We start from the raw sequence: 12,053 nt of genomic DNA, 5'->3' as shown, positions 1-12,053 counted from the left end.
CTGGACCCTTCCTGTCCACTCTCTCCCCCTCTGGACCCTTCCTGTCCACTCTCTCCCCTCTGGACCCTTCCTGTCCACTCTCTCCCCCTCTGGATCCTTCCTGTCCACCCCCTCTCCCTCTGGACCCTTTGAAAGTAGATTGCACACATTTCACGTTAAATACTTCACAGGAGCCTTAAGAAGTAGCATCCCCCTGCATCAGCACAGCAGCTGTGCTCTACCCTCCTACCCCACCCACCGGGCCCCGGGCCTCAGATGTAATGCTGACCTAATGATTCATGGGCATTTTGCCCGATTGTCCCCAAAATGTCTTTGTAGCTTAAGAACAAAAGAAGCTCCAGGAAATAATCAAGGCCCGGGTTCCCCTTATTAGTGTGCGCGCGCGTCTCTTTAATCTTCTGTAATGTAAAACACTTCTCTCATCTTCTTCTTTTTTTTTGAGGAGTGTTTGATATTTATGCCATCAATACAGACTGCATTTATTCATTTGTTTACTTAATTAATTTATTTGGATGTGAGTATACGTGTATATGAGTGTGTATGCGTGTGTGTGTGTGTGTGTGTGTGTGTGGCCCAGAGCTCACGTGGAAATCAGAGGACAATTTGTGAGACTCCGTTCTCTCCTTCAGTCATGTGGGTCCTGGGTCGCCATCTCTGACCATCAGGCTCAACAGCGAGCGCTTTTTAACCTGCTGAGCCACCTTGCTGGCCCTGCATTGATGTTTCTGAGATATTCAGAATGTCAGCTCCATCTGAGTGGCCCGTGTGACAAGAGTGTTACCGGAGGGCAGGGTGGGGGGAATACGTATTTTCTGGGTCACGTGGATAGGCACCACTGTCCCTCTCTATCCATACTGTTGTCAAACACCTGCCCTTTAAAGCATAAATGCACTGTGCGAGTGCACTGTGCGCTGTCTCCACATGAGCAAGCATTCAGAAATATTCCAGAATGTTCTGCCATTGTGACCAGCGTCCAGCTTTCCCTGGTTTTACTCATCAGGGCCCTAAATGTTATAAAGCATCTACTGGACGATTTTCTTCTTCTTCTCATACACACTGGGGGTGGGGGCGAACTTAATACCAGATTCATCTGACCCCCAAATTACAAGTCTCCGTGATTCAGTATGTTTTCTATTTAAGTAAATTCCTCTTTTTAAATCCAATTTGACTTGGACCACCAACTGTGTGTAGCCTGAAACCAGAGAGTCTCCGTTATTGGATGTCTTCAAAGGTCTCCTTGTCATGTCCTGTTGTTTCAATTAAAATGAGAACGGCGCCCTGACCTCTGTGTGCCGATTGCAGGAAGGGAAGCAGGCCTCGCTGGCAGCGGACTTCTCCATCACCCAGTTCAAGCATCTCGGCCGCTTGCTCATGGTGCACGGCCGGAACAGCTACAAGCGCTCGGCGGCCCTCAGTCAGTTTGTGATCCACAGGAGCCTCTGCATCAGCACCATGCAGGTGCGCCGCGGCCGGTACCTCCCAGAGTCACCTCTTCACACGTGCACACAGACACGCTGCCCAGGTGGGCGGCTGGCGGTACCTTTTCACATGGGCGTGGCACCCAGGTAGGCAGGCAGCTGGCATCTCTCACAGGTGCAGACAGGCACACTGCCCAGGTGAGTAGACACCTGGTACATTTTTTGGGTGTACATGTGGGCACATTGCCCAGGTGGGTGGCAGTTGGCCCAGGTGCCCAGGTGCTCATGACAGTCATTATCATGGAAAACCCAGCAGTTGGACAGTGCTTTGGAGTTGTGGCCCCACTGGGCCAGTCCTCCACCTGGCTGCACCCCAGCTGACAGCATTTACCAGGCCCCCACCTCACTGTTGCTTCCTCGGAGGGAGAGGCGGGGGTCACAGTCAAACAAATGCTCCAGCTCCACAGGGCCAAGGGGTGGCAACCACATCGGAAGAATAAATGTGGTGTTTGAGACAGGGGTCTTGCTTAGTAACCCAGGCTAGTGTGTGTGCAAGTATGTGATCCTCCTGCCTCAGCCTAAGTGCTGGATTATAGTCACATGACACCACCCCTGATTTTTAACTCACCTTTCTCGAGTGTATCCTATACCCCGTCTATTGACTAAGTGTTTGTAATGTAGTCAGTATCTCCTGTCTTCCTCACGCTAGCCGAGCCCATTTTACAGGTGGAAAGGCTGAGGCTGAATCAGTGTGAAATCTGTGCATACTAGGGCGCCTGTCCTTCAGACTCTAACCCTGCAGTGAAAGGGTTTCCCACCCCAGCCCCTCTATAGGCCTTATGGTGAAACACTTGAGTTTGGTGATAGGAACATTTGAGTCCTGTCTCTTTTTTGCCTTTGCCACCGAGGACCTGTAAAGGCTGTGGACACGCCATTCCTGACTCCAGCCTGACCTTTCCACCCAATGAAGTGAACTGGTAGGGTCTGCCTTGCCCTTGAACTTGGCACTTGGAAAATAAGAGTTCAAGCTGAAGGCATCTTTGCCATCATCAGTAAACCAAGCAGGACATTTCCTGGACATAAGGCAGGCTGGCGAGATGGCTGAGTGGGTGAAGGTGCCTACTGCCAAGCCCGATGATGTGAGCTCAGTCCCAGAACCCCGATGGTAGGAGGGAAAGCTGACTCCCACAGATGCCCTTTGACCTCCATTCCAGTTCTGTGGAAAGCTCACGGTCACAAAAGCACGCGCACACATACACACATACACACACACACACACACACACATGCAGTTTGTAGGAGAAGTGTGTGGCTGTATGTGGAAGGCAGCTCACCATGCTAGAGGTGCCTGCCCCGCCTCACATGGGAGCCCCCTCTGGCCCGTGCAGAAATGGGGAGATGTTCTAAAGCCGCACAGCTGCCAGGGATCATCAGGCTGCATCTGTACTCTTAATTTATGCTAATCCGTCATCAGACAGTTATGCTAATTCACCAACGAACCAGGCCGCACTGTGGTTTTAATCATTGGGCGATTAATGATCATGTCCTTGAACGTATACACAAAAGCAGACAGATGGGCTAGCATCTGTGCCACCTAGGCATTCTTATTGGTAGCCACCCAAAGGTTCTGGAAGGTTCTGAAGCGAGGCTGGCCCTGTTCCTTGTGCTTTAGCCCCTGTCTGTGACATTGCACCTCACCAGGATGATCTCTGATGAACAAGACAAGTGTATTATTTCCTGTGAGCACCCTTGTCCACATGCAGGCTTTAGGGCTGCTGTAAAGGCTGCTGGATGGGAAAGCGCTCTGAGGCTGGTTTATAGAATAACCCGGCTCTGCACTGCAAGGTGACTTCCCCATGCTGAGGTTGTGAAAGTGTCAGAGGAGCCGGGCTTCCTGTGGCTGTGGTGTTCAGCAGTGAGCGCTACAGCAAGTGGGGCTTTCCCCATGCCTTCGCTCTGCACCTTAGTACAGGGAGAGTCGTTGGCCTGCCCAGCCGCCGCAAAGGTCCAGTTTCTCTTGACGCTAAGGATTGTTTGGTTTGGTTTGGTTTAGTTTGGTTTTTGATCCTGGGTCTTATGTATCCTGGGCTGGCCTCAAATTCTTTATGTAGCAAAGACTGATCTTGAACCGTCCATCCCCCTGCCTCCACTTCAGAAACGCAGGGATCACAGTATGTGCCACCATACCTGTCCCAGCTGCATTTTTACAAATAACTTTAACTCAGCACTCCCATCATTCTTGGGCTTACACTAGGTCAGCGGTTCTCAGCTTTCCCAATGCTGCAACCCTTCAGTAGAGTTCCTCGTGCTGCGGTGACCCCTGAATATAAGATTATTTTGTTGCTACTTCATAACTGTAATTCTGCTACTGTTAGGGGTCATAATGTAAGTATCTGATATGGGACCTCTAAAGGGGTCGTGACCTCCAGGCTGAGAACTGCTATCTAAGGGGGAAGCTCTTGGAAGCCACAGTGCCTGCCTTAAGGTGTAGATGTCAGGATCTGGGAGGCATCCGCAAGCGCTTGGCCTCTCCAGCAGGTCTTCCCAGCATGCACTGCTTGCCAGAGTTAGAAGTTCATACTCAGGTGAGAGCCGCTTAGAAGTCCTTACTGGCCTTTCTCATTTGAAACACTAGTTAGTCATGTGCTGTGAAAACATTTCTTTTCTTACGTATGGCCCGAGGGCACAGCTCACCCAGTAGATAGGAGTTAACAGTAAGGTCTTCCACTCGACCTCTGAGATGGCCAATGTGGAAACATCGGTAGAAGTGCCCCCAGCTTGGTTTCAGGGCACACGCCTTGCAAGCTGTAGTTCTGAGCTGTTGGGAATGTAGGCTCCTTAGGCAGGACCTGGCTTGACTCCCAAAGGGCCACAGTGACTTCAGGACCTGGGTGTGAGGCCTTCCCAACCCCAGCACACAGGGCACTGCGTTCACACAAGAGGCTGAGTCTGGCTGTGGCTGCTCAGCTGAGCTATGTGCTCTTGGGCCAGCCCCTGACCCTCTCTGGGTCTCCATCATGGAGATGATGGAATAGTTCAGACTCCCTAGGGTGTTGAGGGCCGCAGGAATCCCTGTAATAGACACATGACGTTCCGTGGATGAGGCCTGTGCCGTGACTCTCAGTGACACCTACTCCCTCCTTCACGCAGGCCGTCTTCTCGTCCGTGTTCTACTTTGCATCCGTTCCTCTCTACCAAGGCTTCCTGATCATTGGGTAAGTAAGTCATCGCAAAGGAGCGCTCCACTGTCGCTCACGTCCCGAAACCATCCCACAGGGAGAGACACAGACACAGTCTCTGTGGCACCTTGCTTGGCTTCTGGATTTGAGACTCCTTGCATTAACAACACTTAAGCACTCTCACCAGATGGGGCACATAGTTATATACACACACATGCATACAGCAGATAGGCACACACATACACACCACACACATACATACACAACACATACACACAACACACATACACACAACACACACATACACCCCACACATCACATACCACATACACACTACATAGCACTTACACCACAGATAGCACACCATACACACCACATACACATTATACACATGCCACACACACACCTTATTCTCTCTTCCCATTCTGCCTCTCTCCTTGGCACCGTTATAATACACACAGCTCTCCTGTTTAGTAACATAGAGAATAGAACAGAGATGAATTCTCACCTCTGTCTTATATCTTGAATCTCTAGTGCTAAGACCTGGGCGTGGTGCATGATGGGCCAGCAGTGGACAGGCGGGCAGGAGGGAGGTGGCACCCTCTGCAGAGGCGGGAATGGTGAGCAGGGTCTTACGGTGGCTGTTCCTCCAGGTATTCTACCATCTACACGATGTTTCCCGTGTTCTCCCTGGTTTTGGACAAAGACGTGAAGTCAGAAGTCGCCATGTTGTATCCTGAGCTTTACAAGGACCTGCTTAAGGTTCCCCAGCCTCCCTCACCCCTTCCCACCGCCTTCCCTTCCCCTTCCTGCACACTTGCTCCCCCTGTCTGAGGGGCAGAGGCATGGGGGCTTGCTTGCTCTGGGGTGGAAGGTGTAGGGTTATGCAGGAATGACCAGTGCAGACTGCCAACAGCGTGTGTTTCTGAGGAGTCACCAGGCCTGCTCTGCAGCCACCAGTGGCCAGCAGTGCTCCTGGAGGTCTCTCTGACACTGCACCTCCTAAGAGGCAGGGACTTCTGTCTGCACGTGGAGGGCTTCCTTTTGCTGTTTTTGTTTTGTCTGTACAAGTCCAGCACCTTGAGAGTGCTAGGTAAGCAACCTACCACTGTGCTGCCCTCCCAGTTGGCCTGGCACAGGCTGAGTAGACCAGGCTGGCCTGGAACTCGCAAAGATCCACCTGCCTCTGTCTCCTGAGTGCTGGGATTAAAGGTCTCCCAGCTTTCTTCTCCAGTGATCTCATTAAGTTGCCCAGGCTAGTCTCGAACCCACCACCCTCCTGCTTTAGTGTCCTTAGCGTAGCTGACAAGACAGGCATATACCGACGAGTTCTCTTTGAAAGATGCCATTTTTATTCCATATCAACTGGGTGGGGGTAGAGAGGGGGGAACTTTGTGGGTATCTGTGATAAAAGCTGGCAGTGGCTAGTGGAAAGAGTCCCAACAAGGCTGACCACAGCAAGCCTCCAGCCTCCGTCCTAACCTCTGATCTTCCTGTTTCTCATGTAGGGGCGGCCACTGTCCTACAAGACGTTCTTAATTTGGGTGTTAATCAGCATCTATCAAGGTAGGTCGGAGTGGGAGAACGAAGCTAGTCCTCTGCTTTTTAACCTTGACCTTCAAGGGAAGTGGGGGGGTTATGGAGAGAGGAGCTGGGACCTAAGAGAGCAGGGAGTGCGGCAGGGCGCACAGCACAGCAGGGGTCTGCAGTGCAGCATGGTTGCTTTTTGGCTTAGCAAAGCCAGAGAGAAACCTAAAGAGTTCAGGCTCACTTCCCCTCACCAGAAATATTCAAACACAAAAGGGTTTGAGTTTTGACCATGTGGGACAGAGCACAGGAACACCAGTCACACTCTCTCTCTCTCTTTCTCTCTCTCTCTCTCTCTCTCTCACACACACACACACACACACACACACCACACACACACTGCTCACTAACAAAGCTCATGGGCTGGCAAGATGGTCAGTAAGTGGTGGTGCTTGCTGCCAATCGGACAAACTTGAGTTCCATCCCTGGAACCCACATGACTGAGGAGTACCAACACCCCAAATTGTTGACCCCACACATCTACCATGCTGCTGCGCACACGTGCGAGTGTACCCCCCCCACACACACACACACAAGAAGCGCTTGCTTAAGCTGTTTTTTCTAAGAATAGCTAAGCTCCCCAGGTGTGTTCATGTTCTCCCTCTCCTCTCCGAATTCTGTGTGTTTCATAGCACAGTCCTGTTTTTGTGCCCCAGTCTCTATGTTTTGAGGCGGACACATGTAACTTACTAGTGAACATGAGTGCTGGCTTCTGTCCTTCGTGTTTTTAACCCCTGTGGGTGACATACTCAAAATGTTCAGAGCCCAGAACTTTGAAGGGGATGAGGCGGTTGGTGAGACATTTCTTTGGCATTTGAAGCTGTGTGAGAGCATAAGGCACGCATCGGTCGAAAGACAACAAGCCATCCTCTCTCCTGCCTCCTACATCCTCACTGTGTTTGTAAAGGCAGTCACAGGCTGGGATGCGGTTCCCTTGCAGAGTGCATGGCTAGCACAAAGAGTGTCCTGGATTTGATCCCCAGCACCACATGAGCATGGTGTGGCAGCACACACCTGACATCTCAGCACAAGGGAGGCGGAGGCAGGAGGATTAGAAAGTCAGGGCTAGCTACGGCTACGTGAAACCCATCTCTGAAACACAGAGATCGTAAACATAAAGGCAGTGATTAATTTCCATGGCAGTTCCTTTTTCTGTGAGTCCCTTGTCCAGGTGACAGTGAAGCTCTGTCACTAGGTGCTGTCCCTCCCACCCTCACCTCAGACTAGCGAGGCCGAAAGCTCCGGGGGTGGCAGCTGGGCAGCAGATAGACCCCCTCCAATTGCTGTCTGTGGTGTTTGCAGGGAGCACCATCATGTACGGGGCGCTGCTGCTGTTCGAGTCGGAGTTTGTACACATCGTGGCAATCTCCTTCACATCCCTCATCCTCACTGAGCTACTGATGGTGGCGCTCACCATCCAGACATGGCACTGGCTCATGACAGTGGCCGAGCTACTCAGCCTGGCCTGCTACATTGCCTCCCTGGTGTTCCTCCACGAGTTCATCGGTAAGACCCCGGGCCTTCGCCCCAGGACAGAAGTGTCCTCTCTTATTTGAGATCGTCTACTGTGTAGACCAGGCTGGCCTCCAGCTCAGAGAGAGCCTCTTGCCTCTGTCTCCCTAGCGCTGGGATTGAAGGTGTGCTCTGCCACATCTGGCAAATGCCTGCTCTGCCACATCTGGCAAACTCCTGCTTCTAACTCCACAGAGCCAGGTGGCTTAGGAAGGGGTGGGGTGGGGTGGGGTCTCTAATGAACCCCTCAAGCACAGTGGGCTGCTCTGTCAGTGAGCTCCATACCTTCAGACTTAACTAACTGCTGATCCAGACTATTTGAATGAAAACGTGTCTGTGCCGGACACACAGAGACTCGTGGTTCGCTCATCTAGCAAAGTCTAGCTACTGAGAGCACAGAGCTTGCTACCTCTTGTCTCCTGGACCACTGGAGGGGCTCAGCAGGTACAGAGTGCACACCTAGGCTTGTGAAAACAAGGTTCATTTCTTCATAAGGACCAGAGCCTTTGTGGAGTCTATCTGCTGAGAGCCAGCTCACTGCCCCCTTCCCGGGTACGAAGGGATGGCTGTGTGTGCTGTGCTTCTCCAGTGACTGTCCTGGGATATGGAACATCTTCAGGGATAAATAACAAAGAAGTTTCCCGGGACATGAGCAATGCGGCCTCCTTAGCCTCGTGGCTTTTAGTCCTTTCTTTTACTTTTTTGGGTCAAGAGTCCCTTGGGTTCCATGAAACCTCAATCAGAAACTCAATGCATGAGTACAGTGTGGCCCTCCAGTACCCGGAAACCTGGGCTGATGCTGCCCCAGGCAGCTCTCCTGTCCCCGTAGTCCTCTCTAGGGGCCACCGTAGGTTCCATGAGAACTACTACTGTCACAGCTGGCTGAGAGGTGTGACACTCACCCTGCCTGTTCTGGGCCACAGTGGCAGGGCAAGTGACCTTCTGGTCAGAGGGTGCAGGACACGTCTGGGAACATCCTGTGGGAGATCAAAGCTGCAGAGAGAGGACCAGGGTGAGGTGGGAGGGAGCCAGGCAGACCCCAAGTGATCCGTACTCTGGGAGTTTGTAGACTAAATGGTGTGGAGGGGTGTGGGGAAGAGGAGTCCAGCATTGGGACGGCGGGGGATGGGCACAGGGAGGAGAGGTTATCGAGGGGAGTACTGGGGAGCAGGGACAGCATGGGAGTGGGGACAGTGGGGAAGGGAATTGTGGGGCAGTTTGGACAGTGTGGGAACAGCTGCAGCTCCGACCTATCTCTGGCTCCCCCCAATATAATTCTAGAATGGACCCAGTTCCAGCAGCCCACCATTCTCTCTGCTGGGCATCCTTGCCACTCAGCCAGACTTAAACTTCTGGGCTGTGAAGTCCCAGGGGGCTGTGTCAATCCCAGGAGTTCAGTAGAGAGAGTCTGTATTCCAGATTGTCCGAGTAGGACCAGAATGAGCTCAGACACCCCTAGGGCACGTCTGATAATCAGGGCACAGCTTGGCTCCCAGGCGGCTTCCCTGCCCCTCACTCCTGCAGTCCAGATGGCAGGTCCACCCCTTTGGAGACTTTGTACTTGGTTACAGGGGGCATGGGGAGGCCTGCAGGAGGCCAGCGGCTTTTGAGAGGGTCACGTGAGACAGCCACTACCAGGGCAGTGTGATCATATCCGTGCCACAGTGTCACCAACAGACACAGCTAACTGTTAGTACTGAAGGAGGCAAATGGGAGGGAACAGTATGCCAAGGACATTTCGACTATCCCGGGAGCACCTTCGCTGCAGACTCTTCTCCCAACCTTCTAGCTCCCGTGACGTGAAGCCACCAGTGAAGATAAAAAGAGCACCACCTTGGAAAGGGTGACACAAAGGGTGACACTAGTAGACACTGGTCTCTGTTCAGAGAGTTTCCTAAACAGTTAACTATGTGCCCAAGGGTCTGGGTCTGCTGGAGTGCAGAGGTGTGGCCCCTGACTGCCTGGGGAGCCTCAGGTGGCTTTGGAAGTTGAACAGGTAGATGGAAAGGTACAGAAGTGGGTCCTGAGCCCAGCACATAGTAGGTGCTTCACTGGTGACATCCTCCCTTTCCACACTGTGCTCAAGACTAGGAAGGGCGTATGCCTGCATGCCCTGTGTGGCGTCCACAGCTTCCTCCCCTCCCAAGCTGCCCAAAGCCCCTGACTTCTCCACATCCAGCACAGGACAGAGCGCTCTGCTCTGAGCAAGCCCGATCTCGCCAAGTGGTCTCTGCCCACCTTGCCCTGTGGATCCTTCTCCTGACTTTTTGTGGTGTCACAGAGCCCAGACAGCCACTGATGGCAAAGCCATGCATTGAATGTCACTTTCTGTGCTCTGGGGCTTAGAAGAAACTAATTGTCATTTAGAATCACAAACACCCGTGGGAATGTGTTCCGGAAGGGCCTTGTCCTAGCTGTTGAAAGTTAACGTTTCACCCAACGTGGGGGGCAGGTAGGGGAGGGAGAGGGAATGAGGGCCACGTGCGCCGCAGCCCATGGCAGGCCCTCTGCAGAAGAGAATGTGGGGCGGGGGACACAGAAGGCTTTCTTTGGTGGCCTCGGGTACATCTTGTAGAATGCTCCTGTCATGTCCCTCTTCTTACTTACAGATGTCTACTTCATTGCCACCCTGTCATTCCTCTGGAAGGTGTCCGTCATCACCTTGGTCAGCTGTCTCCCCCTCTATGTCCTCAAGTACCTGCGGAGACGGTTCTCCCCCCCCAGCTACTCGAAGCTCACTTCCTAAGCTGCAGGGCTGCCTCGGGCAGGGCCTCCGGCCTCGGCACTCTCCCAGGAGGAGGTCAAGTTCCACACGAGCCACCTCAGCTGGACGGTGCAGTCATGGCTGGCACATGAGGCTTCACTGAGGCGACACTGGGCACCTAACGGGGATGGAACATTGGTGGAACCGGAGGGAGGGGCCTGAGAGCTGTACCTGTCAGAACCTTGGGTGCTAAGCTGTGCTGAGGGGAAGATGTGGGATCGGATGGCCCGTCTGAGGTTTGTGGGGTCACTGTGCAAGCTTCCTTATGGTTTGAACCTCTTGTCATGTGATAAAAGTCTCTGTCTCGAAGGTTGCAGGCTTTTTACTTTTAATCAGTCTTGCCACAGGTGCGTTCTTCACTTCGTTCTTGCCCTTAAGGCACACGCCTTCCCTGATCCCAGCACGCGGGAGGCAGAGGCAGGCAGAACTGAGTTTAAGACAAGTTCAAATGGAGGGAGTTTCCATCCACCATTCAGAGCCTCATAAACCCTATCTCAAAAAAAAAAAAGTGTTTCAGAAAAATACAAAGTTTGGAAATTGGGTGCAGTACATGCTCGGAATCCTCAGGAGGCTGAGGCAGGGGCATAGCTGCAAGTTTGAGGCCTGCCTTGTCTACTTAGAATCAGGCTAGTCAGGGTTTGTAGTAAAACTGCTGTAATGTTTGCACGTACATTCACACAAACATACTCGAACACACGCACACACACATGCATATAAAACACAGGAAAAGTAAAAACACAGCACCGTGTAGATGGAGGAGGAGGAAGAGGGTGTGACTTGAAGATTTGTCTTGAAGCCCTCCTCTCAGGAGGGAGAAGCTGAGTCCCTTTGGACAGCCCCACTGTGGAGCTGCAGGGACCCCCATCATGAGGAGGAAGGGCTAAGGAGGGCGAGATGGTGCTGGTGGCTGCACCTAGGCTCATCCACTCTGACAGCCTGCAGTCGCCCTTGAGTTGACTGCTCCTACCACCTCATAAAACAGCCCCAGTGGCATGACCCTACTGCTGACAGCCAGTGGCCGGAGCGGACACTTTGAGCGGAGTTGCTGTAACTGGAAGTAGCAGCCGACAGCCCTTTAATGTGTCGACAGTAAGATAAGAGCTCTGTTCATTGTTTAGACAACATGGCAGCTGTGACTCAGATATTCTGAAACCGGGTGGAGAGGTCAGGGCTCAGGGACCTTCCCCACCAGCCCGTTTCCTGAGAGGAGGGGGAATTATAGAGGGAGGACTCAGCGGAAAGGCAGAGGCTTGTCTTAGGCTTGTCCTCCGTGGGCAGCAGTTCCCAGGAGGAGGCTGAGGGGAAGCCAGGAGTGGTGTCTTCCTCAGCCAGCATGGCCAGTGTCACCCTGGAGATACAGCCTTTTATCTTGCTCTTCGTTACCTCTTGACCGCCTTTTAGCTCTTGTGCTTTGCCAGAGTTTTCCGTTCCACTGTGGCCATTTCTCCTGGAGAGCAGAGGTGTCCAGGGAAAGGTGTGTCATGACCCGTGAGTGACACACAGGTCAGGAATGAGGTCATCACCCCAGTGTTCGAGAGAGGTGGAGCCAACCCCATGTCTCAGGGTGGAGGAGGTCTTCCTCAGCGTCCCAAGG

At 52.7% G+C, this 12,053-nt stretch overlaps 1 protein-coding gene across 5 annotated transcripts in view; it reads left to right on the top strand.

Annotated features, from left to right (window-relative positions):
• Atp9a (ATPase phospholipid transporting 9A (putative)) overlaps positions 1 to 10,768 on the top strand; it is a 109,647-nt gene extending 98,879 nt beyond the window's left edge. For all 5 annotated transcript variants that reach the window (XM_021182849.1, XM_021182833.1, XM_021182840.1 and 2 more), the window contains exons 23-28: positions 1,303 to 1,458; positions 4,568 to 4,632; positions 5,250 to 5,358; positions 6,105 to 6,162; positions 7,486 to 7,689; positions 10,305 to 10,768. In XM_021182849.1, coding sequence (XP_021038508.1) covers positions 1,303 to 1,458; positions 4,568 to 4,632; positions 5,250 to 5,358; positions 6,105 to 6,162; positions 7,486 to 7,689; positions 10,305 to 10,441 — 729 coding nt within the window. In that variant the 3' untranslated portion in view covers positions 10,442 to 10,768. The remainder of the gene's footprint in view (positions 1 to 1,302; positions 1,459 to 4,567; positions 4,633 to 5,249; positions 5,359 to 6,104; positions 6,163 to 7,485; positions 7,690 to 10,304) is intronic.
• The last annotated feature ends 1,285 nt before the right edge of the window (positions 10,769 to 12,053 follow it).

The sequence above is a fragment of the Mus caroli genome, chromosome 2 (assembly GCF_900094665.2).
Source record: "Mus caroli chromosome 2, CAROLI_EIJ_v1.1, whole genome shotgun sequence".
In the NCBI taxonomy this organism is placed as follows: Eukaryota; Metazoa; Chordata; class Mammalia; order Rodentia; family Muridae; genus Mus; species Mus caroli.
Note: the sequence above shows the minus strand (reverse complement) of the source record. Positions and strands in the feature narration are given on the sequence as shown.